Consider the following 26,916-nt stretch of genomic DNA (forward strand, 5'->3'; position numbering starts at 1 on the left):
TCACACAAGCGTATCCAGTGTGGGAAGTATGCTTTGTGTGACAGCAGTATTTGCTGGTCTGAACACATAATGCCATCAGTACAGTTTACTACAGCTAAGGTCAGGCAGGAACACACAGCATTATAAATGATTATAATGCTGTGAATGTGTTTTACAGGCACAGTGTTCAATCCAGGAAATACTGCTGTCACATGGAATGTATTTCATACACACTAAATATGTTCATGTGAAATTGCCCTAAGAATCACGTCTCTTAGTTAATTACATCTAATTGCCTATCACTTTTGACTGAATGCACACAGACAGAATTGATTGCAGCATGTTAATGAAAACCTCCCCATATATAGAATCTCACTGCTATGACACAATGTTAAAAATCCAGTAGAGAAGGATAAAGTAAAAACTAAATCTGGAAAGGGTTAACAAGTAATTTCTACATCTCTGGTAATTTATCAAACCACAGTGAATGCTATGATCTCCAATTGGAGAAAATTTGGAGCAGTGGTTAATCTTTCCAGGAGTGTTGGGTTGGCCAGAATTACTCCAAGGACACAGTAATAACTCATCCAGGAAGCTAAACATCCTTGAAGAACATCCAAAAACCTGCAGAACCTCTCTAACCTCAGCTCCATGATTTCTTGACTGGAGGAGCTGCCTCATACTATGTTCTCAAGGTCTGTTCTCCTGTACACATTTTTCTCTAAAGTCTGACTGGATCCTAGTTCAAAGGATAAGGAAACCATCCTAAACATTTCTTTATGGATTGTTTCCATAAGTACAGATCTCTAAAGCATGGTGTGAAGGCAGCCAAATAACGAGCAAAAATTGGATCAATGACCAATTACCGATCCGCAAACTAGATTTATCAAGTGACACTGGAACTCATCTCAGTAGTTAAATACATTTAAAATTTGAACTTTTTTGGACTGTAAACATCACATTTCATCTAGCATGAACTATGTAATTCCACAGTAGCTACACCATGTTAAGAAGCATGGTTGGTGGTAGTGTCCCGGTCTATCTTGCTGCATTAGGACCTGGACTTTTGAATGGTTAAGTGAACCATGATATTTGCTCTGCACCTGTATTCTCCTCTGATGCCTTTCAGAAAGTCCAACTACTTAACAGAAACCAACTAAGTGTTTGTTCACATCTGTGTTAGAGGCTCAGTTAGGAGTCGGTCACAAATTCTGTCAAAAATGCTGGACAAGGTAGTGCAGCATTTTCCAGGAAAATGACCCCAACATGAATAAAACTCAGTGGACCCGATTATAGTCATATGAAGACCTGGCACTGCTGTTATTTTTAGGTCTGCTCCTTCAATGGAGAACAATGGAAATTAACAATGCTGACTTGCATTAAGCCTTACTTTTATTCCATACTCAGGCATACATTTTCTGATAGATGAGGTTCCCACCTGGGGCTCACACCTTTGTGAAGAATGAAGGTCCCCCCAACCTTATTCTCACATCCGGTATGAAAAATATGTGTTGTGTACAATGTAGCTGAATAATTCTTACTGTTGAATTAATGATGCATAATATTTTAATATACCGCATTGATTTCATTAACTTCTAGTGGTGTACTTTTTTTTGTATAGTCCTAACTAGGCACGATGATCAAGAGATTTGAATACAAACTCTCGTTAGCTATAATCAGCCTGAACATCGGGCAGTGTTAAGGGCCATTTAGAATACCAAGTACAGTTTGTTTTCTGCTAATACATTTATGTTGAACTAACATCTTTTTTTTATGCTTTTTGATTATAGGGCAAGAATTTGCCTCTTATTCTCAGCATTGGACTTTTGGTTTCCTGGGGAGTCTTGTTGTTGGGTGCTCGTTTCTACTGGATGGGAAATACACCACCAAGTTTTTCCAACTCTGACAACCCAGCTGCGGACTGTGAAATCCTACTTACACGTACCCTGACCTTCTTCTACTTGCCAACTAAGAACTTCTGGCTACTTTTTTGCCCTGATACACTCAGCTTTGATTGGTCGATGGATGCTGTGCCTCTGATTAAATCAGTCATTGACTGGCGGAATATACACACTGTGGCCTTTTACGTCATACTCTTCCTCCTTGCCTACACAAGTCTCAAGAGCTCCAGTACAAAAAGAGAATGCAATGGGAAAGTGTTCATGAATGGCAAGCAGAATACTAATGGCCATAGCTGTCAATCAGATTTAGAATACAAGAACTCGGAGCCGAGGACTACCATTGTCTCAAAACTTGAAAATGGTGTAAAAAACCATATTAACCATGGATTGCAACTTCCTTCTACAGAAAACCTTGTTGTTTTAGCTCTATCTCTATTGATAGTTCCCTTTGTGCCCGCCAGTAATCTATTTTTCTATGTTGGCTTTGTTATTGCAGAGCGTGTACTCTATATTCCCAGTATGGGGTTCTGTTTACTAGTAACTGTAGGGGCCCGAGCTCTTTATATTAAGGCCCAAAAAAACTTTCTTAAAAGCCTAGTTTTTTATGCTGCTGCTGCGTTAGTTCTTTTTTATGGACTGAAAACTGTTGTAAGAAACGAGGATTGGAAAAATGAAGAGATGCTGTACAGATCAGGAATACAAGTCAATCCAGCTAAAGGTACTTTATTTTACTACACGACAATGTTACCTGTGTTTCATTTGTGTGCTTTATGTGGTTGTGTGTGTTTTTAGGGAAGTTTATTGTATTTTTATCTGCTGAGTGATTAGATGTCCTTTTAGCCACACTGAGTTCTTTTAAGCAAACCATTCCAAGATGAATGGCAAGTTTAGTGCTTGTTTTTTTTGTAGCCTTTCATGGTTATGCATTTACAAGACAGCGCTCAAATACTGGCTTTTAAAACATTCATTAACAGCATCATTATATACTGTACCCAGAATCCCATATCCAAATTCTATGAAACATTATTCTGCACTTGTTATCCCTTGATATTACTCATTAACAGCGTTAATACATGATTACGTGATCATTTTCTTTTAATCTTTATTACACAATCACAATTTTTGATTGTTTTACAGGAGGAGAGGGATAAAAACTGACACAAAATACATTTTTACAACCCTCCCGTTTTTGTTATGTGATAGGGATATATATTTTTTCTCTTTTAGCGGTAGTTTATTTCATATATTAAAAAAATACTTTGTTTGAAATTGATCTTCCTGTTGTGGCAGCAATTTGTCCTCACAAGCCCCCTTGTGAATCCTAGGATTGCATACAGATTTATTGATTAGGTGCCTGCTTTTCACGTAAACAGCAGTCAGATACTTTGCTCTGGAATTTTTGACAGTTTTAGATATAGCATTTATACCATCTTAACCCTTTCATGACCGGCCTTTCTGCCCAGGCCATTTTTAGCAAATCTGACATGCGTCACTTTATGTGGTAATAACTTTAAAACGCTTTTACTTATCCAAGCCATTCTGATATTGTTTTCTCATCACATATTGTACTTTATGACAGTGGTAAAATTGAGTAAAAAAAAAAGACATTTTTATTTATAAAAAAATACAAAATTTACCCAAAATTTTGAAAAATTAGCAAATTTCTATTTCTCTACTTTTATAATAGGTAGTAATACCTCCAAAAATAGTTATTACTTTACATTCCCAATATGTCTACTTATACACATATTTTGAAAATAACATTTTATTTTTTGGGGACGTTAGAAGGCTTAGAAGTTTAGAAGCAAATCTTAAACATTTACATTTAAACATTTACAAAGCCCAAGTTTGGTTATGAAGTCACTTTCTGGGGCTTACATATTAGAAACCACCCATAATTCACCCCATTTTAGAAACTACACCCCTAAAGCTATTCAAAACTGATTTTACAAACTTTGTTAACCCTTTAGGTGTCCCACAAGAATTAAAAAATTATGGGAATGAAATTTCGAAATTTCACTTTTTTTTTTTTTTAGCAGATTTAAAATTTTAATCTATTTTTTCTGCAACACATCAAGGGTTAACAGCCAAACATAACTCAAAATCTATTACCCTGAAACTGGAGTTTACAGAAACACCCCATTTGTGCTCAAAAACTGATGTATGGGCGCACAGCATGCTTCAGAGTGGAAGGAGCACCATATGGCTTTTGGAGAGCAGATTTAGCTGGAATGGTAATTGGGAGCTTTGTCGCATATGAAGACACCCTGAGGTGGCCCTACAGTGGAAACCCCCAAAAAGTGACCCCATTCCGGAAACTACACCCCTCAAGGAATATTTGAAAGTGTGTAGTGAGCACTTTGACCCATCAGGTGTTTCACAGAATTAGGAAACTATTGCTTTACACCCACATTTTTTACTTTCACAAGGGGAAACAAAAGGCACCCCACATTTTGTTCCCTATTTCCCCCCGAATACACCAACACCCCATATGTGCTCATAAAAAGGATGTATGGATGCTTGGCAGGGTTCAAAAGGAAAGTAGCGCCATAGGACTTTTGGAGGACAGATTTTGCAGGATTGTCTTTTGGGAGGTATGTCGAATATAAAGACACCCTGAGGTACCCCTAGAGTGGAAACCCCCAAAAAGTGACCCCATTCTGGAAACTACACCCCTCAAGGAATATTTCAATATGTGTAGTGAGAACTTTGTCCTCAAAAGTGATTCATGGAATTGGCTGTGAAAATGAAAAATTTAATTTTTTTTCCTGAAAAATTGAGTTTAGGCCCACATTTTTCACTTTCACAAGGGGGAACTGGGGAAAATGTACCCCCTAGTTTATTGCCCATTTTGTCCTGATTACAGCAATACCCTATATGTGCTTGTATACTGCTATATGGGCGTACCACAGGGGTTAGAAGGAAAGGAGCACCAAATGGCTTCTGGAAGGCAGATTTCACCGGAATAATTGACAGGCGATCTAGCAATTGAATACACCCTGAGGTACCCCTTGAGTGGAAACCCCCAAAAAGTGACCCCATTCCAGAAACTACACCCCTTAAGAAATATTTCAAGGTGTGTAGTGAGCACTTTGACCCATCGGGCGTTTCACAGAATTAGGAAATGCCTGGCTGTGTAAATGAAACATTACAATTTCTTGTAGAAAAGTGTTTTACACCCACATTTTTCACTTTCACGAGGGGTAACAGGACAAAATGCACCCCACATTTTGTTCCCCATTTCCCCCCGAATACGCCAGCACCCCATATGTGCTCAAAAAATTATGTATGAGCGCATGGCAGGGCTCTAGAGTCAAACAGCTAAATATGGATTTTGCTGACCTGAATTGGCAGACATGTATTTTAGGTGCCATGTTGGATTAAATAAATTCCTGAGGTCCCCAGAAATGAAAAACCCCAACAAGTGACCCCATTTTGGAAAGATCACGCCCGTACGAACATTTGAAGTGGTAGAAAGAAGACAGACATATTTGTGAAAGCATTTTAAACCACATATTTGTGAAAAAAATAAAAATTACTAGCAGACCCCAAATTACTAGCAGACCCCCAGGAAACGGCAAAATATGAATTTTGCTGACAGGCCTGAATTGGCAGACATGGATTATAGGTACCATGTCGCATTACCGAATTTCTAAGGTCCCCATAAATGAAAAACCCCAACAGGTGACCCCATTTCGGAAAGAGCACCCCCGTATGAACATTTTAAGTGGTGGAAAGGGTACTTTTCCGCAAACAGGTGTCTCACAGAAGACAGAAATATTGGTGAAAGAATTTCAAAGCACAGATTTGTAGTGGTTGTGGTACCACGTATAGAGGCAGGGGAGCTGGCATTAGTGTGAATGTTGGTCAGTACAAGGACGTCCCTCTTGTCCTTGTACTTAACCACCAGCATGTTACTAGCAGACCCCCAGGAAACGGCAAAATATGAATTTTGCTGACAGGCCTGAATTGGCAGACATGGATTTTAGGTACCATGTCGCATTACCGAATTTCTAAGGTCCCCATAAATGAAAAACCCCAACAGGTGACCCCATTTCGGAAAGAGCACCCCCGTATGAACATTTTAAGTGGTGGAAAGGGTACTTTTCCGCAAACAGGTGTCTCACCTGCTTGTAGCCTGCTGTACGAGTGCACAGCAGGTCTCTAGTGGTAAACTGCAAAATATGTTTTTTGCAGGCCTGAATAAACAGACATGTATTTTAGCTGCCATGTCGCATTAAATAAATTCCTGAGATGCCCAGAAATGAAAAACCACAACAATTGACCCCATTTCGGAAAGAGCACCCCCGTACAAACATTTTTAAGGGTGGAAATGACACTTTTGACCTAATAGGTGTTTCATAGAAATGAATATGTAGTGGTTGATGAAAGTGGATCTGTAAGCTATGCGGACTAAATCAGAGATATAAGGTGGTAAAACTACAGGGTACATCATGGATGAAATTAAATGAATACTCCATGGATGTGTGGTAGATTCTGAAACACTTCTGCATACCCAAGCCAGGTTTTTCAGGGCAGGTTTCACAGTGGTAAATGGTGTCTTTCCTTATCCCCCTTTTGGAACACACCCTGCATCTTTTTTGGGTCCGTCCCTTCCTTGCTGTTTGGAGGACTTGACCTGAAAAATGTTGCCCTGGTACAACATGGGCACCGTAACTTTCTGAAGTACTGGAACCCTCCCTGGCCTGGGTTTGAAAAATTAGGGCTTTGATTACCACCTCTTGGATCTATAGGAAAGTTCCTCTGTGGCCTGCAGAATGAAATAGCACGTACGCATTGCACATTGCCATCTGTACAATGTGTACGGCCAGCTTTTTGTACCACACTTTTGTTTTTCATGTGGCACTGTAGGGCTTCATAAGTTGATCTGCAAGATCCACCCCTCCCATGTGCCTGTTGTAGTCCAGGATGCAAACTGGTTTGGAGGTAGTGGTTGTGGTACCACGTATAGAGGCAGGGGAGCTGGCATTAGTGTGAATGTTGGTCAGTACAAGGACGTCCCTCTTGTCCTTGTACTTAACCACCAGCATGTTATCATGGCAGGACAGCCCTACTTTCACCCATTCTCAGTGGTTGCCCTACCAGGGATCTAGGGAGGCCTCTGATTTTTGCACACTGTGCCGCAAGCCACAGTACCTCTGGCAGTTAGGGACCTGAATAGGGGTATGCTATTAATAGTTATCCACATAGAGGTGGTAACCCTTATCCAGTAGTGGGTGCAGTCCGCAATACGGCAACGGGCATCACACATTCGTGTGAACGAGCCATAACTGAAATTTTAATATATATCTAACTTACTACCACTAACTGCAGCTCTTTTTTCAGACCAAAAAAAAAGTTAAAAATAAAACCATAACCTCAAAAATGTGCACACTACTGTTCGGTGCTCTGCAACACGCACGCACACAGATCGTGCGTGCGTGCAAGAACTGTAGTATGAAAATTCACTACAGTGAACACTGGCTATAAATTTGACATATATATATATATATATATATATATATATATATATATATATATATATACTTATATAAAGCCATAACTATTTTTTTCTTATTTTTTAACAAAAAAAAAGGAAAAATTTGCCAAGCACAAATAATCCACAGGTGCTGATCAGGCAGGTACGCACTGAACAGCACTTGGCGGTCACAGCTCGCACGTAGAAAAATTGGTGCAGAGCTGGAAAATTAAAAGACCATAAAAAAGTGCACAGACCAAATGGCGTCCGTAAAAAAAAAAAAATACGGGGGGACGACGACAGGGACAGAGGGTGGTTTAGGGATCTGGAACAGCTGCAAATGAAAAAGAAAATATGTGCAGCTATTCCAGATGGTCTTCTTTTCTTCAGGAAAAGGGTTGAAACGCTCTGGTGTGCACTACAATTTCCAGCAAGCCACAAGCAGCACAGAAAGGCACAGAACCTCTCTGCATGCAGCCACCAGCTAGAATGGCTGCATGCATGGAAGTTCTGCCTCTTCCTGTGCATTGTTCCAGCCAATAGCAGCGCTGGCAGGGGACCCAAAACACTGGTGTCCCCTGCCTCACCTTGGAGGTGACCGGTGCCTCCTTCCGACCCTCCCCGATGCCTCTGACAGGTTCCTGCGCTGCGATGTGCCGGTCTCATTGATCGGCCAATCGCAGAGCTTGGAGCTGCAGGGGGGCGGTGCAGCATCATGCGCCCTTACCCGGCATGGCTGCCTGCCGGTAAGAGCAGGCATGGTGCCGCAACTCCCCCCGATCGTTCGGCAGAGCCCTGCGCACCTTGCGTCATACATGTACGGTGCTGGGCGTTAAGTCACGTCCGGTTGCGCCTTACATGTACGGCGCTGGGCGTTAAGGGGTTAAACTGCCCTATCTTCAAAATAATTTCTCCCCCAAAGCTTAAAATTAGCCATATATTAACATTTATAAGAGGTTATAATAGTTACTAAAATTTGACTATAAGAACTACTTTGGCTACTTTGACCACGACACACACCACATGACCAAAGAAGATTGCAGTGTAGAGCAGCCTGCATCACAAAAAGTACAGTTACCAAGTGTCCAGGAAAAGCGGTGGGGACAACGACAAAGGGGCAGGGAAGTGTTCGAGGTTTGTGCAAATATACCCTGGAGTGGGCAGTTTATGGGTGTTTACTGGGAATTTATGGGGGTCATGATGCTGGGCTGTCCTGGGACAGGCTTAAAGGGGTTGTCCGGGATTGGGGACATTGCTGTAAGAGAACACCGAGCACATAAATATTACATACAGTCCTGTCGTACCTTTTCAAGACTTTTCTGATGCCCCGTTTTCTTGTCCTAAATTCTCTGCCGGAAGTGCCACTTTTCAAAGATTCAGTGACGCACCGGGTCCCTTTCTGCAGAGTGAAGCCTCTGCTTCCGCTTCGCAGGGAACCCGGTGACATCACAGCCAGCCTCAGTGATTATGCAGAGCGCACTGAGGGGCGGAAACTAGGCGGCAACACATTGCGCCAAGCCCCGCCCCTCTGGTCCGGGGCGTATTCTTAGCAAGGATGGAGGGACTAAGCCAGGAGGCGCTTAGGGACGTGACTTAGAGGGAGGAATAGTTGCGGCAGGAGGTGGCATATGAATTAGGGGGACGGCTGCACGAAGGAAACAACGCGATGCTGCGCTGGAAGTTACCGCACACATAAACATAGAGGTGACAGTGATTTAACTGGTTTTTTTTTTAAAACAATCTTGATCCTGGACAACCCCTTTAACCCTTTTACTGCCAGGGGTGTTTGTGTATTTTGCATCTCTAGTAGCCAGGACAGTATTCGCAGACGGTATTAACAGTGAAAGTATAACGCATTTAGTAATCAGAAAAGATGTAATGACATTATAATTTATTTTGCTCCATTACATTTTCCCTGATTACTAAATGAATTATATCTTTGCTGCTATCCCATACAGTGTACTGTTCTATACAGATGTATCTGTAGATGTCAATACGTTGTACATGAATAACAGTGAAGGTTTTTAGCTAGAGAAAATCCTTTTATTGGCAACAGTGTGCTCTTTAGCACACCGGTAAAGTGCCTGTTTTCTAATACAGAAGGGGTATATATAGAAGGGGCATACACAGGGTTGTCCCCAAACACTGTCAGAATGCTAACCGTGCTTGAGAGCAGGGATTTCTATGCAGCCAAAGGACTTTTAAGACACTGGCTCATAGCACTGCACAGCAGGGCCCGGCTGCCTGTACAGTGTAAGAGACATTGCAGGCCGTCGGCCCACTGCATAGTCAAAGGCTTTCGGTCCGTTGGGAAAATTCCCGGTTTTAGTAAATTCCAGTCTATAGGAGAATAACAAGATAAATTAAAGGGGAGCTCACTAGAGTGTGGCACGGCCTGCTATACCACCTAGCTTCTTAATAAAATTATTAATAAATGGCCAGCTATTACTCAAGTTAGCATCTTCATTTATTATTACCTGATAAAATGACATACATTGTAAATCCAGCCTCTTAATCTACATAAAAAATAAAAAGAGAGACATATAAATGTATACAGTCACGGTCCTTCTATAAGTAGGTAGTGCGGAGCTCACGCCCTACTCCAGAATAAATTTGTTCCACAGCAGGTTTGGTAGTAGCTAGTACAATAGCCAGTTAGCTAGAGGCTGGATTTACAATGTATCTAATTTTAACAGGTAATAATAAATGAAGATGCTAACTTGAGTAATAGCCGGCCATTTATTAATAAATTCCAATCTATCCCTGTAGGATTTCTGGATTTGTAGCTCTGCATCCCTTTAAAGGGTCACAGGGTTGGCAGGAAACTTTTGTTATGTCATAGAGATATATCAAAAGTTTTTATCGTGGGCCTCTAAGTGCTGAGACCCCCATTGATCGCTAGAACGAGGAGAGAGAAATGCTTTTCATCCTCTCTGCAACAGATGGGCTCAATAGAAAAGCCATTTCGATTTCATCCTCTGCAGCCAGGAGAGAGAGTGTGATATGCAAGCTCTTCTCTTGCCTCGTTCTAGTGATTGTGCGGGTCTTGGCTCTAAGACACCCACACTTCAAAATCTATGTGTAACGGTCACGTACACACACACACAGGGGGGAGGATAGTGACCACTGCGCTCCACCCTCACCCCTGGCCCTGCCTACTTGCCTCGCAAGTCCTGATGACAGGGGACAACTGGACAGCAGTCCCTAGCTTAGGATATGTGCTGGGAGGACAGACAAGACAAACAATGGATAGTGAACAGACCAGGTAAATACCAAGAGAGCAATGAAGTACAAATGGAGTAAGCAGAGAATAGTCAGGCGAAGCCGGGGTCAAATACCAGGAGAGTAATAAAGTACCACAGGAGTCCGCAGAGAATCGTCAGGTGGAAGCCGGGGTTTGAATACCAGGAGAGCAGCACAGTACACGAGGAGCGGATCGTCAGGGAACACATGAACAGGTAAGTATGCCAGGTAACAGAATCGCAAATGAACCTAATTAACAGGCAACCTGTGGCCAGCAGGCTGCCTGTTAAATACTGACTAGCTGGGGTCATGTGACGTGGCCAGCATCACATGACCCACACTGCTGAATACAGCTGAGCACCGAGTGCCCAGCTCGGTGCTCAGACCTCCCCTGGTTGCCGGGGGAACTGAGGACGCCGGCCGCGCTGAAGATGACGTGCGCGGTCGGTCCGTCCCGCCCCCTAAAACCTAGGAGACGAAGACACTGCACGCGTCCTTGCTCCTGCACACAGGCGGGACGCCGACGGCGCTGAGGAGAGCAAGCGCCTCGTCAGCGTCCCGTGACACTATGATACATCAAAAGTTTTATGAAAACTTTATACACTTAAGGGTTATGAATCCGGTGAGTATGCTGTGAACTTTGTTTTCTCAGCTAACTACATCATACCGTTTATCGGGGGTCCTGATACTCCAGATGCATACCGACCTGAAAGACGGGCAAAAAGAACACTTTTGTCCTCCATTAGGTGAATAAGGGTTATACGCAGTACATTAAATGTAGTGGATAGCTGAAGTGAGCACTTAGCCTTAGGTTGGGTTCACATCACATTTTTGTCTTTTGTTAAACGTATACGTTAAACCGATGCCTCTGACATTGGCATCTGTCACCATAGAGCTCCATTGTAAAAAATAAAAATTTGTACGTTAATGTAGGATAGAAAAGCATAGTGTACCACGCTTTTGCATCCTTTTTTTCCTCCTCAGCGTATATGTTAAACGTATGGCAAAAACGGGATTTGAACCCAGCCTAACGTGTACTAAACTGCAATGTCTATGTACGTTTTTCTATGAATATAGCACACATGTGTCTACAGTTACTTGTGTGTTGCCAGATTGTTCCATTTCCTTAGCACAAAGAACACCCTATTGAATAATTGTTACTTCCCCCCCTCCTGCCTATATTTTGGGTGACCACCTGTGTGTGTCTCAGGCGTTTTCTAATCAGTTATGTCTGACTTAAAGTATATTTTGGACAGGATTTTGTTGTAGTTGTGATAAAATAAATTGCCTCCAATTGCTCCGTGCCGTTCGGTTGTATACTGGATGTGAAGATTAATATGAGCTTTCTAAAATAGGAGCCAGAGCAGATTAATTAAGAGGCTAAACAAAACCTGTTTGATCAGCTGTAAAAATGATCATGAATAATGGCCGAGTGGGTGGAAGGTATTTGTAGAGAGAAAATAAAGTTTGTGCTTATATATACATACATTATGTATATCTATCTTTATGTACTGTGTCTATGCAGTTGTAGACTCACACATAGCCATTCCCACACATTACACCACCAGACGTGTAAGGAAACCTGAGCATCACATCTGGTTGTGCTTGCTGAACTTGTCATCTTCATTGTGACCTACAGTAGACCTTCTAATCCATCCTAAAAGTGCTTGCTGGGGTGGACGTCAGGGCACGCTTTTTATGGCACAGCCCAAACGTTGGGGTGATATAGTCCAATGGTGCTATACTTTATCCACACATTTGGTACTTGGCATTGGGCTTTTCAGAGGCTTTTGTGTGGCTACTAGTCCATGGAAATCCAGTCTGTTAAGCTCTCAACAGACAGTTCCTGTGTTTTCTTTGGTACCAGAAGCAATTTGGATCATACCAGTAAGTGTTTCGACCATGGAAAATTACTCTTTAACTCGTTTTTACTTTGAAGCTTCACTTAAAAGGGTTATCTGCCATTTTTTTTTTAAACTCATGTGGCTTACAAGTATCACATTGATAATGATGACAATGTTCCTACCAGGCGGTACATTGTGCACATGATCCAGGCCTAGCTACAACCCTCAAAGTGCGCAGGTTGCGCCTGCGCAGTCAGGCAGCCTCAGGCGCTGTGAGCAGGTCTCACCTTAGCACCAAACCGCTAATCATTACTGTGATGGCTGTCAGACCCCCAAGCATCAGATATGAATGACCTATCCTGAGGCCTGGTTTTCAGTATTGTACCTCTGGAAAACCCCTTGAATATTGAGATATTTCTACTTTATTCTCATCCTCATTTTCAGTGCATTGTTCGGAAAACTGTGACAGCATTCTCCATACCATGCATTAATGAAGTCCAGATGGAAGTTTGTGTACTTCACGGCTAAATACGTCTGTTTTTAAACTGCTTAAAATTTGAATATTTAAGCATAGTTTCCGATTTAAATTTTCCACAAAGAATGCCAAAATACGACAATTGAATTAATCAGCTATCTCTAGTCTGAAAGACTCCTTAAAACAATGCATTGCCTTGAGGCAGGTTGTGTCACCACCCACACAGATATCTTTCTAGACGATACACTATTTAATGGGAGAGTGAACAAAGTCTTGCTAATACCTCTGTGTTTTAAGAGCCTAAAATGCGTTGCTAATGAGAAACATAACTTTCCATTCAGTTTGTGGTCCAAGCCAGCTATGCCCAATCCAATTTGCATTTCCTTTATGTAATTGTGTTATTATAGTGCAAATCTTATAAATGATGAGCAGCTTTTACCCCTTTTCTCAATGACTTTCCATGTTGTTTTGGACTACACTGAAGATCATTTATCAGTTGCGTAAAGCCTCTTTCCTACTTCTTCCAAATATGGCTCTCCTTACCAAAATTTTTTTAAAAGACAAACTATCGATCTAATGTTTAATGGGTCATATGTATGTGAAAGGAGTTATTCCATGATTAATATATATTTTTTTTAAATCAGACATGACATAGTACATGGCAATCTTTTTCTACCAAAGCTAGAACCAGCTCCGTACCTCACATGGATCCAGAGATCTCCCCATTCATGACTCCAATTATTCTGCTAGATTTATTTCAAGCTGGCGGCTCAGGGTGCATGTTATTTCTCAGGGGATTTGTCCTATCTGCTGAAACTCGGTCCTTGTAATTATCACAGCATGTAACAGAAGATATGACTGGTGGCAGCTAAAGGCTGTAACTGAGCATGTGCGTCCACCTAAAGTGAGTTGGAGAGAGAAATAGGAAAAAGAACATCATATTAATAGCAAGCGACCCCTATCATGTACTACCTTATATAATGGGCAACATGGGGTTAATGATGGTGTCGCTTACTATTAATCTGGGGGACATGGAGGTTTAACATTAATAACACCATGTGCCTCCCATTAACCTTTTAACGTATAATGCCATATATGTACAGTATTAAGGCTACTTTCACACCTGCGTTCGGGTGTCCGCTCGTGAGCTCCGTTTGAAGGGGCTCACAAGCGGCCCCGAACGCATCCATCCAGCCCTAATGCATTCTGAGTGGATGCGGATCCGCTCAGAATGCATCAGTCTGGCAGCGTTCAGCCTTCGCTCCGCTCAGTGAGCGGACACCTGAACGCTGCTTGCGGAGGCAAGCGGATCCGTCCAGACTTACAATGTAAGTCAATGGCGACAGATCCGTTTGAAGATGACACAATATGGCTCAATCTTCAAACGGATCCGTCCCCCATTGACTTTCAATGTAAAGTCTGGACGGATCCGTTCAGGCTACTTGCAGACTTAGAATTTTTTTCAAACTATAATGCAGACGGATCCGTTCTGAACGGATCCAAACATCTGCATTATAGGAGAGGATCCGCCTGTGCAGTCATCAGACTGACCCGCTCTGAACGCTAGTGTGAAAGTAGCCTTATGTGCAGGGAATTGTATGGTGCTGACTGCTGCACTGAGCCTGCTTCATACGCGACGGGTGCCGTGCCGGATGTATAATACAGCAAGAACCTCCCCGCTATGACGTGGAATGGCGACCGCACTGAAACTGGACAATCAACCCCACAGATGCCTCGATAAACAGCGATAGCAGTAGCTGTGAGATTAGGCAGAGGGAGCCATCTCCCTGCCTTCCAATCAGAGCCCCCGCAGTTAAATTGCAGGACTCCGATCGGTTACCATGACAACCTTGGCGCTTCTTAAGCTTCCTAGGCCTGCTATATGCATGAGGCACAGGTCAGCAGGTAGAGTGGCAAAATCCTATTTACCATAATAGATCTCTTTTATGGTAAATGGCATAAGGGATCAAAAGATCCCAGGTTATAGCTCCTAAAAGGGCTGAAAGTTATTAAGTAAAAAAATAAGTTAAAAAAATATTAAAAGCTTAAATCATCCCTCTTTCCCATTTTTACGTATAAAAAAATAGATATAATATAAACATATTAGGTATCGCCCCATCCTAACATGAACTATTAAAATATTTAAAAAATGTTCATGTGTGGTGAACCTAGTAACGGAAAAAACTGTAAAAACACAATTTGCCATTTTTAGTCTCCTTGTTCCTTCAAAAAAGTTGAACAACAGTGATAAAAAAGTTGTATGTACCGCAAAAATGGTACCAATAAAATCTGCAGTTTGTCCTGGAAAAAACAAGCCCTCATGCAGCTCTGTAGACTGGGAAAAAAAAAAAAAAAAGCTATGGCTGTCATTTTTTTTTTTAAGTAATAAAACAAAATATGATTGATGCAACCCATTATCTCTTATTGGCCTTGGCAGCAGCTTCCTGACATTGGTTTCTACAGTTTAGTTTGCTGTTCACTAGGTCCTTTTTCATGTCAGTTTTACTCAATGTTTTACCATTTAGTGCAGTCCTGATCAAAAGTTTAAGACCACTTGAAAAATGGCAAAAAATCATATTTTACATTGTTGGATCTTAACAAGATTCCAAGTAGAGCTTCAACATGCAACAAGAAGAAATGAGAGTGAGACAAAACATTTTTGAGCATTTAATTAATTGAAAATAACGATTAAACTGAAACAGGCTGATTTTCAGCTGATCCAAATCTTAGGACCACATGCCTTTAAAAGGCCAAATCTGTGCAAAGATGTGGATTCATTGTCATTTTCTGTCAGGTAGTCACACGTTGTGATGGCAAAGGCAAAAAAAACTCTCCCTTTTTGAACGTGGTTCGGGTTGTTGAACTGCATAAGCAGGGTCTCTCACAGTGCGCCATCGCTGCTGAGGTGGGACGCAGTAAGACAGTCATTTGGAATTTCTTAAATGATCCTGAGGGTTATGGAACAAAAAAGTCAAGTGGAAGACCCAAAAAAATTTCATCAGCACTGAGCTGGAGGATCCAATTGGCTGTCCGTCAAGACACTGGACAATCCTCAACCCAAATTAAGGCCCTTACAGGTGCTGACTGCAGCCCCATAACCATCAGACGGCATCTGAGACTGAAGGGCTTCAAAAACAAAAAACGTCTTCAAAGACCTCGTCTCCTTGAACGCCACAGAACTGCTCGTTTTGACTTTGCAAGAGAGCACCAAACATGGGACATTCAAAGGTGTAAGAAAGTTTTATTCTCTGATGAGATTTTTTTTTACCTTGATAGTCCTGATGGTTTCCAACGTTACTGGCATGACAAGCCGATCCCACCTGAGATGTTTTCTACGCGCCACAGTGGAGGGGGCGCCATAATGGTCTGGGGTGCTTTTTCCTTCAGTGGAACAATGGAGCTTCAGGAAGTGCAGGGGTGTCAAACGGCCGCTGGCTATGTCCAGATGTTGCAGAGAGCATTCCTCATGACTGAGGGCCCTCGCCTGTGTGGTAACGACTGGGTTTTTCTACAGGACAACGCTACAGTACACAATGCCCGCAGGAGAAGGGAGTTCTTCCGGGAGAATAACATCACTCTTTTGGCCCATCCTGCGTGCTCCCCTGATCTAAATCCAATTGAGAACTTTTGGGGATGGATGGCAAGGGAAGTTTACAAAAATGTACAACAGTCTTCACCATTTGGAGAAATGTTCCCACTCACCTCATAGAACCGCTTGCATCAAGCAAGCCGAAACAAATTTTTGAAGTGATAAACAATAACGGCGGAGCTACTCATTACTGAGTTTATGTTTGGAAGTTGGATTTCTGTTTTTTGGGGGGGGGGGGGGGGGGGGGTTAGTTTTTTTTGGAGGTGTGGTCCTAAACATTTGATCAACTGAAAAACAGCCTGTTTCAGTTTATTCATTGTTTTCATTAAATTGAATGCTCAAAAAATGTTTTGTCTCACTCCCATTTCTTCTTGTTGCATGTTGAAGCTCTACTTGGAACCTTGTTAAGATCCAGCCATGCTAAATATGATTTTTTGCCATTTTTCAAGTGGTCTTAAACTTTTGATCAGGACTGTTTGTACTGGTGACTTGCATTATTCCTCCCCATGTGCTTAACCTTATATTTGTCAGTTAAACCTCATCTGCCACTTCTCTGCTCAAGCCTCCAATCTATCCTCTGTAGCAGTATACTGTCCTCTTCTGTGTTAATTACTTTACACAGTTTAGTTTCATCTGCAAAAATTGATATTTTACTGTGCAAGCCTTCTACAAGATCATGAATAAATATATTGAAGAGAATAGGGCCCAATACTGACCCCTGTGGTACCCCACTAGTGACAGTGACCCAATCTGAGTGTGTACCATTAACAACCACCCTCTGTTTTCTATCACTGAGCCAGTTATTTATCCACATACAGACATTTTCTCCCTGTCCAAGCATTCTCATTTTATATACTAATCTTTTATGTGGTACAGTATCAAATGTCTTGGAAAAGTCAAGATATTTGGCATCCAATGACTCACCACGGTGAAGTCTGGAACTTACCTCCTCATAGAAGCTGATTAAATTAGTTTGACATGACCGATCCCTCATGAAGCCATGCTGATACAGCGTTATTCACTTACTTTCATTGAGGTACTCCAAGATAGCATCTCTTAGAAAACAGTTTACACACAACAGATGATAAACTTACCAGCCTATAGTTTACGGACATTGTTTTCGAATATTGGCACCACATTTGCTAAGCATCAATCTTGTGGGACGATCCCTGTCAATTTAAAGTCCTTAAATATCAGAAATAAGTGTCTTCCTATGACATTATTTAATTCTCTTGGGATACAGAGATGTATGCCATCTGGTTCCGGCGATTTGTCTATTTTAATCTTTTTAAGACACTGCTGCACTTCTTTCTGGGTCAGACAGTCCACTTTTAGATTCTGCATTTCATCTGACAGTTTATTTTTCTCAGGAAATATATTGGAGAAAAAATATTTACTTTCTTCTCATTGTGTCACGGTGGGGAGTAGGGGAAACTCCCCATCGTACAATGTGGACCCGGTGGTAAAGGCAACTAGGCCAGAGGCTGGGATAAGGGAGCAGCTCTCCTCCTATTACATCCATAATCCTCGCCCTAACTCCTCACCGTATGAGCGGACCTGGATGGTAGGACGGCTCATACCCAATTAACCTAGGACCCTAAGTCGCCCTGATAATCCCTGGAATAGGAGCAGGGGAGAGACTATTTGTTATTCCACGACACGGATGAACAGGAGTCTGAGAGGCCTAGCAGCAAGGGAAGGGACAGAGTGCACAGCTACTGCATCGGCGGGTAAGAGCCCAGAAACAACTCTCATTTACCTGCCGCGGCAAGCAACGACGACCGGAACCCCATGGAGACAGGATGCATGGCTGCCCCCAACAGAGCTGCACACTGACACTGACACCCCCTTCTGGAGGCATAACACACAGGGAAAATGTCTAGCAACATGCTGGACTACAGATATCAATAGACCAGACATGTAACAACACTAGACAAGACAACACCCAGGACACACCTAAATCCCCACCAGCTAGATAATTAACCCCTCTGGCACCAGACAGGGAAGGCCCCAGGAGAAAGGAGGAGGCACCTACATGCTGCAACCAAAACACGTTGCCGCTGGCAACAGCATGCACAGCGACCGTGTCACGGCGCACACCAAAGGCACACATTGCTCTTTGCAGCTCCCCCCTCATCATTCTATAAACGGCCAACACCTTCAGATTTATACTTCTTACCATTTATATAATTGAAAAGCATTTTAGGGTTAGTTTTACTCTTTAGCAATTAATCTCTCTGTCTCCAATTCAGCTTTTTTTATTTGTCTTTTACCTATTAAATTTTTTTCCTTATCCTCCATTCTGCCCTCATGTTTTAGTGATTTAAATACTTTCTTTTTGCCATGTATTGCTTCCTTTACAGTTCTATTTATCCACATAGTTTTTTTCTTGTTCCTCACCCTTTTATTCCTATAAGGTATGTGCCTCAAAATAAGAGTTTAGGATGCTTTTAACCCCTTCGCTACCAGTGTCATACATGTACAGCACTGGAGCGATAGGCAGGTCTCTGCTGTTTAAAACAGAGGAGACCTGCGGCTAATTACCGCGACTGGCAATAACGCCGACTGCGGTAATTAAAGGCTTTAAATGCCGTGATCAAGTGAGATCAAGGCATCTAAATGCGCAAAAAATGGAAGCTCGCGCTTACGGGAGCGTTACCATTGTCCCATCTGCCAATGCGGATGCCGGTAATTGATTTGGATGGGCTCAGCCTCGCTGAAGAGGCTGAGAACATTCAAAGTGCTAATCTTATTTTGGCCACCAGATGGCAGACCAACATAAGAAATGAACAATTCTCAATAATAAGTGCAGTTTAAAAATACATGATTGTTTAAAATTAAAAATAATAAAATAGATTTTGTAGGCTCATATATGAGCTTCAAAATCATCACAAAATAGGTTAAATCACCCCCCTTTCCGTATAATAAAAATATAAATACCCAAATAACAAAAAATATAAACATCATAGGTATCACCGCGAGCGAAAATGCCCGTACTATTAAAATATAAAAATATTTTTCCAATATGGCAAATGGCGTAATGAAAAAAAGGGTCAAATGGCCAATTTTCTATTTTTTTCATTGCTTCTCTTACCACAAAAAATGTTATAAAATATGATCAAAAAGCCACACACTCCACACTCCAAAACGATATCAATAAAAACTATAGATTGTCCCGCAAAACTTAAGCCCAGACACAGCTCAGTAGATATAACTACTGGAGGCTGCATTTGGAGCCTATGTTGCAGATTCTGTCGAAAGACCAGACAAAAAAGCCTTGTATGGGGCACTTTTGTGTCCGGTAAAAAGACAGGATCCCGAACGGAAACTGAATGGATCCCATCATATCGGTGGAGTCTGTTCAGCTTCTTCCCTGTTGGGTGACAGGAGGAGGGGGGGAGCAGGGTCACTAGTGGGGTGACAGGAGGAGTGGGAAGCAGGGTCACTAGTGAGGTGACAGGAGGAGGGGGGAGCAGGGTCACTAGTAAGATGACAGAAGGAGGGGGGAGCAGGGTCACTAGTGGGGTGACAGGAGGAGGGGGAGCAGGGTTACTAGTGGGGTGACAGGAGGAGGGGGAAGCAGGGTCATTAGTGGGGTGACAGGAGAAGGGGGGAGCAGGGTCACTAGTGGCGTGACAGGAGGAGGGGGGAGCTCTCCAGCTGCCCTGTCATGTTTCCCAAGGATCTCGGGCAGCACGACCTGCTCTTCCTAAAACAGCCACCCCTGGAGCCGGCTCCTCCTCCTTCCAGCTCCCATTGGCTCCCCTGCTGCAGGACCTGTATCGCTCCGGCGTGCGCCTATACCAACCAATAACACAGCTCCTTGCTGTAAGGAGCTTTGCTATTGGTTATTTCAGGCACAGGCAGCATCGCTGTGCTGCCTGTGCAGTTCTCAGCGCTCACTGCGCTGATGAATGTGGGGGAAAAGTCTAAGACTTTTTCCAGGGAGTCGCACGGGCCGCATGACACAGCTTCGCGGGCCGGTTTTGGCCCGCGGGCCGTAGGTTGGGCATCACTGCTTTATGAGATATACAGCTTTCAGATTTACAGTCTATATCTGGGTAGTTGAAGTCCGCCATAATAACGACCTCATTATGATTTGCCACCTCATCTATTTCTCTTAGAAGTAGATTTTCTGTGGACTCCGGTATATTAGGTGGCTTATAACAAACGCCTATCAGTATTTCATTATTGTTTTTGCCTCCATGTATTTCTACCCACAGTGACTACATGTTAATGTCCCTCACTTATATCCTCCCAGAGTGTGGGCTTTAGACAGGACTTTACATACAGGCAAACCCCTCCCCCTCTCCGGTTTCGACAATCCTTTCTACAGACTGTAACCCTGTACGTTAACCGCCCAGTCATAGCTATCATCCAGCCATGTCTCAGTTATTTCCACTATGTCATAGCCCAATTCAGACATTACTAATTCTAGTTTACCAATTTTATTGGTCAGCCTTTAGACATTAGTATACATATAATTATGAGGTTTTTGTATATTTTTCACCCTACACCTTTCCTTATGAACTGTTCTAGTCCCTCCTTCCATTCCTCCCCAGTTTCATTACCTCGCCCCAGCTCTCTATCTGCACTATCTTCCCCTCCTATAATGTAATTTCCCTCCCCCCCAGTCCCTAGTTTAAACACTTTTCCAACCTTCTAGCCATCTTCTCCCCCAAAACAGCTGCACTTTCCCCATTGAGTTGCAGCCCACAGAGCCTGTAGCCGACAGAGAAGTCGACGGAGAAGTTCTCCAGGAACTTTGAGCTACTTATTAATCCTCCTAATTTCCCACTGCCTGGTGTGGCTTGTGGTACAGGTAATATTTTGTAAAATACTACCTTTGAGGTCCTTGCCCTAAGCTTGTAACCTATTTCCCTTAAATCATTTATAAGAACGCTCTACCTACTTCTAACTTACTTTCATGGCCGCTGGATCTTCTCCAGCCCCTCCCAGTAATCTGTCAACAAGATCTGCGATATGTCAAATTCGAGCGCCAGGAAGACAACACACCGTTCGACGATCCTGGTCTTTATGACAGATTACCCTATCTGTACCGCTAATAATTGAGTGTCCCACTACCAGCACCTGTCTGGCCTGCCCTGCTCTCCTGGTCCCCTGCTTACTGGAGGTGACATTTCTCTAACTGACAGAGGAAGTGTCCGGCTGCAGCAGTGCTCTCCCTGAACTGACATCCTCCATATCTGCCAACCTTGTAAACTTGTTGGGGGTGTGTCAGATCAGGGCTAGCCTCCCTGTCACTCTCCCCTCTACCCCGCTTTCTAACTGTTATCCAGCTACCTACCTCAGTTTCCTGAGCCTCCTCACTACCACCCTCCTCCACATCTACCCCATAGAGTGCCTGCTCAGTGAGCAGCAAACTCTTTTCCATATTGCCAACTCTTCTCAGTGTTGAAACTTGCTTGTTAGATACACGATATTTAGTCCAAAGGCGCAGTTTGCTTACATTTTTTATACAAATATGCACCCTCAAACGGCTTTTCCAAGACTGCATACTTTAGACAAGATGTGCACTGGACTGCGCTGTCAATAATGGAACTCATACTTACTAATGGGGATTACACAAGAAAAGAGAAAGAAAAAATTCAATAATGCAGTGCACTGATAAGCAACTTACTTGTAGTCCCCTCCTAAAGTCCCTGAATATTAAAGAGGACCTTTCATGGGTCCGGACTTTGTTAACTAAGTAGCAGGACATGGAGGAGGAGAATGCCCTGTTTCTCAATAGGCGTTCCTTCTCCCTGGCTGTAGCACTGTCCATCAACAGCGCAGAGTGTCACAGCCAGGGAGAAGGTGAGTTTTTTTTTCTCCCTGGCTGTGATGCTCTGCGCTGCGATTGGACAGCGCTACAGCCAGGTAGAAGGAACGCCCATTGAGAAAAAAGGCAGTCTCCTCCTCTCTGCTCCAATAGTAGTAATTATCATACAGCACGTGAGACGGTAACGGGGGCCACAGCGGGCGAACGGATTGGAGCCCAGATGTAATAGTAAGTGCAGGGAGATCCCTGGGCGCCGCTCTATATGTCCTGCTTCTTGGTTAACAAAGTCCGGACCCATGAAAGGTCCTCTTTAAAGGGGTATTCCCATCTCAGACAATGGGGGCATATGGCAAGGATATACCCCCCCCCCCCCCATGCCGAGAAAGGAGTGGGGAGAGCCATGCACTCTCCCCATACAAGTGAATGGGAGCACACTGCCCTTGCGCGGCCACCGCTCCCATTCATTTCTATGGGGCTGATGGAATTTGCAGAGCAAGCGCTCGGGTACTTTCGGCTGCCCCATAGAAGTGAATGGAGGGCGGCCGCTCGTGCGCAGTCCGCCCTCTACCACCTTTCCCATTCTTGGTGTAGGTGTGTGTCCCAGTGGAAGGACCTGCACCTATCAGACAATAGGGGCATATCTTAGCGATCCTATGCCCCCATTGTCTGTGATGGGAAAACCCCTTTAAGTCACTTAATCTAACGTCACACACTTAATACAAACACACACTTGAAATCAAACACGTGAACGCTCACAAACTCGCTTTGTCTGCTTGTATAAGTGCTGCTATCAAACAACTTCAAATCAGACTGCTGTTTTTTTTCCCCTGTGGATTCATACACTAAGAAGTTCGGCATCACCATGATCGTATTAAGCCGGCAACTTGAGGTTAAAATAGCTTCATGCATTCCCCATGTAATAACAATTCTTGAACATCTATTCTTATGACTCTATGTTTTGCCATTCCTTTATTATTTCTACTAGAAGTTATGAATAAATTGCTAGCAGCAATAGTCTGCAGTAAGGGTACAGAGGGGTGGTAACCAGTTGGGGGGCTGTGTCCCTGCACAGTCTCACTCTATCATTGTCAGACTATACAGGTACACACTCACATGCATGAAGCTATTAAAACAGGCATGTCAGGAGTGGTGACAGGTCCTCTTTAATGTGTGGGTATTTTTGTGATTTTTCTTTTTAGTGTGTTATCGAGTATCACAATACTTTTTCTTGGTATCGAAACCGAAACAAAATTTTGGTGTTGTGACAACTTTGACATTGTACGTGAAAATCTCTTTCTAGCAAAGCTAGAACCAGCTCTGTAACTCAGTTGGATCCAGAGATCTCCCCATTCATTTCTCTGCTAGATTTATATCAAGCTAACAGCTCAAGGGGAGGGTCTTTAGTGCTACAGCCAAGGGGGCGTGTCCATGCGCTACCTATTATAGTTCAGGACACAGGTGAAGGATGAAAGTGAGCATGTGCGGCCATCTCAGTGAGCAGGACAAAGAAATAAAAAACAAACAGCAGGTGGCGCTATACAGATATATTTTATGGTATAACTCAGTGGCTATGCAAAATTTTTAAATACATTAAATTACAAAAGTATTAAGATCCTGGTGCTGGTTTGAAAACTGTGGAATATTTTTAGTGGGGCAACCCCTTTAACCACCTCCGGACCGCCTAACGCAGGATCGTGTTCCGGAGGTGGCAGCGCTGCGCAGAGTCACGCATATACGCGTCATCTCGCGAGACGCGAGATTTCGCTCAAAGCCGGCCCGCGCATGCGCATCGCGGGCTGGCAAATGTTAAAGAACAAGTTCGTCACCAGCCTGCCAGCAACGATCATTGGCTGGCAGGCTGGCGATTTTCAAAAAATCCAATCACAAGCCATATAACAGATCATATTAGTAAATATGATCTGTTATATGGCTTCTCTGCTCTTCTGCTGGTCCTTTTCGTCGGTTGGATCCAGCAGAGGAGCAGACTGAACTGTGAGTACACCAAACACTTCACTGTAGCCCCAGATCACCCCCCTGCACCCCAATTAACCCTTTGATCACCCCTTTGATCGCCCCTGTCAATCACTAGTGAAAGACAAAAAGTGATCAGTGTAAACTGTCACTTTTTTTTTCCACTAGTATTGGCTGTTAGGTTTTAGGGATAGTTTAGGCCCCTTGGTTAGGTAGTTAGCGTCAGTTAGCGCCCACCCCACCGCACCGCAGTCACTTTTATTCGCTGATTAGCGTATCGCTAATCAGCATTTGTACTTTTATAGTATCTGTAAGTGATCAAAACTGATCACGGCCAGATCTATAATAGTATTAGTGTCACCTTAGCTCGCCCTCCACTCAAAACGCAGTGTTTGCCCGATCAGGCCTGATCGGTCGCCCACACGTGCGTTCACCCACGCCCGCCCCACCGCAGTGACAAAAATTATTATTTTTTTGATCACTGCACATTCACTTTACACGCACTGTGGCGATAAAAAAATCAGTTTTGATATTTTTTATCAACCGCAGCGGCCTCCGGTACTTCGCTAGCCTCCCCTTTGTAAGACAGGCTTGCTTTTTTTCTTGGGTAGTCTCAGGGAATACCCCTAAATTTAGTAGTCCAAAATGTCAAACAGGGGGTATTCTTCTGAACAGGCCTACAGGATTCTGACCCAGTCGGATGAGGAGTGGGGACCCTCATCTGACGAATCTAGCGGGTCAGAATATGAACCTGTGGAAAGCAGTGGCTCTCTGACCCAAAGTTCGGACGAGGAGGTGGAGGTCCCTGGCAGCACCAGGCGTACCCGGCCCAATGTCGCTAGACCACAGGTTGCGCGGGATCCGCTTCAAGAGCAGCAGAGTGGGGCTGGCGCTGCCGGATCACGTGGTGAGGCATACACCAGCAGCGCAGCCCTTCCTGGACCTAGTACCAGCACTGCCGTACAACATGGTGAAGTAGCGAGCACCAGAAGGGCAGTTGAAGCTGGTACGGTGGCAGGTGCAATAGTTACCCCGTCGCAGCCACCGCACAGACAGGCCCGTAGAGCCCCTAGAATCCCTGAGGTGCTGGCAAACCCTGATTGGCAGTCACCAACTTCAGCCGCACCAGTAGTTCCCCCTTTCACCGCCCAGTCTGGAGTTCGGGTTGAGACGGCTCAAATCGGTTCGGCCCTGGGATTTTTTGAGCTGTTCTTGACTGCGGAGCTCTTGGACTTAGTCGTGGCAGAGACAAACCGGTATGCCACACAATTTATAACCGCAAACCCGGGAAGCTATTATGCCCAGCCTTTCCGGTGGAAACCAGTCCAAGTTTCCGAACTTAAAATTTTTCTGGGCCTTCTCCTCAACATGGGCCTGACAAAAAAGCATGAATTGCGGTCATATTGGTCCACGCACCCGATTCATCACATGCCCATGTTCTCTGCTGCTATGTCCAGGACACGATTTGAGACCATCCTGCGTTTTCTGCATTTTAGCGACAACACCACCTCCCGTCCCAGAGGCCACCCTGCTTTTGACCGGCTCCACAAAATTCGGCCCCTCATAGACCATTTCAACCAGAGATTTGCAGATTTGTATACCCCTGAGCAAAACATCTGCGTAGACGAGTCCCTAATACATTTTACCGGGCGCCTTGGCTTCAAACAATACATCCCAAGCAAGCGTGCCCGGTATGGGGTCAAATTGTATAAGCTCTGTGAAAGGGCCACAGGCTATACCCACAAATTTCGGATCTATGAGGGAAAAGATCAGACCCTGGAGCCGGTCGGTTGCCCTGACTACCTGGGGAGCAGTGGGAAGACAGTCTGGGACTTGGTGTCACCCTTATTCGGCAAGGGGTACCATCTTTATGTGGACAATTTCTACACAAGTGTGGCCCTCTTTAGGCATTTGTTTCTAGAACGGATTTGCGCCTGTGGCACCGCGCGAACTAGTCGCGTGGGCTTCCCCCAACGGCTTGTAACCACCCGTCTTGCAAGGGGGGAGAGGGCTGCCTTGTGTAACGAAGAACTGCTCACGGTGAAATGGAGAGACAAGCGTGACGTTTACATGCTCTCCTCCATTCACGCAGACACGACAATCCAAATTGAGCGAGCAACCCGTGTCATTGAAAAGCCCCTCTGTGTCCACGACTATAATGCGCTCATGGGAGGGGTGGACTTCAATGACCAGATGTTGTCTCCGTATTTAGTTTCTTGCAGAACCAGACGCTGGTATAAGAAGGTGTCTGTATATTTAATTCAATTGGCGCTGTATAATAGTTTTGTTCTCTACAGTAAGGCTGGGAGAACACGATCTTTCCTCAAATTCCAGGAAGAGATCATCGAGAACCTCCTTTACCCAGGAGGTTCCGTGGCCCCATCCACCAGTGTAGTTAGCCGTCTACACGAGCGACATTTCCCCAGTGTCGTTCCTGGTACCTCAACCCAACCGTCACCCCGAAAAAGATGTCGTGTCTGTAGCAGGAGTGGAATAAGGCGTGACACCCGCTATTTCTGTCCTGACTGTGCTGACCACCCTGCCCTATGCTATGGAGAGTGTTTCCGGAAGTACCACACACAGGTACACTTAGCATAGGGATTGCATCTCACAGGACAGACACACAGGGCTATTAGGGCCCTTTTACTCACAG

At 43.8% G+C, this 26,916-nt stretch overlaps 1 protein-coding gene across 1 annotated transcript in view; it reads left to right on the plus strand.

Moving 5' to 3' along the window:
• Positions 1 to 26,916, plus strand: part of TMTC2 (transmembrane O-mannosyltransferase targeting cadherins 2) — a 315,620-nt gene that overhangs the window by 145,973 nt on the left and 142,731 nt on the right. Inside the window, exon 3 of the mRNA XM_040413087.1 lies at positions 1,770 to 2,598. Coding sequence (XP_040269021.1) covers positions 1,770 to 2,598 — 829 coding nt within the window. The remainder of the gene's footprint in view (positions 1 to 1,769; positions 2,599 to 26,916) is intronic.

The sequence above is a fragment of the Bufo bufo genome, chromosome 1 (assembly GCF_905171765.1).
Source record: "Bufo bufo chromosome 1, aBufBuf1.1, whole genome shotgun sequence".
In the NCBI taxonomy this organism is placed as follows: Eukaryota; Metazoa; Chordata; class Amphibia; order Anura; family Bufonidae; genus Bufo; species Bufo bufo.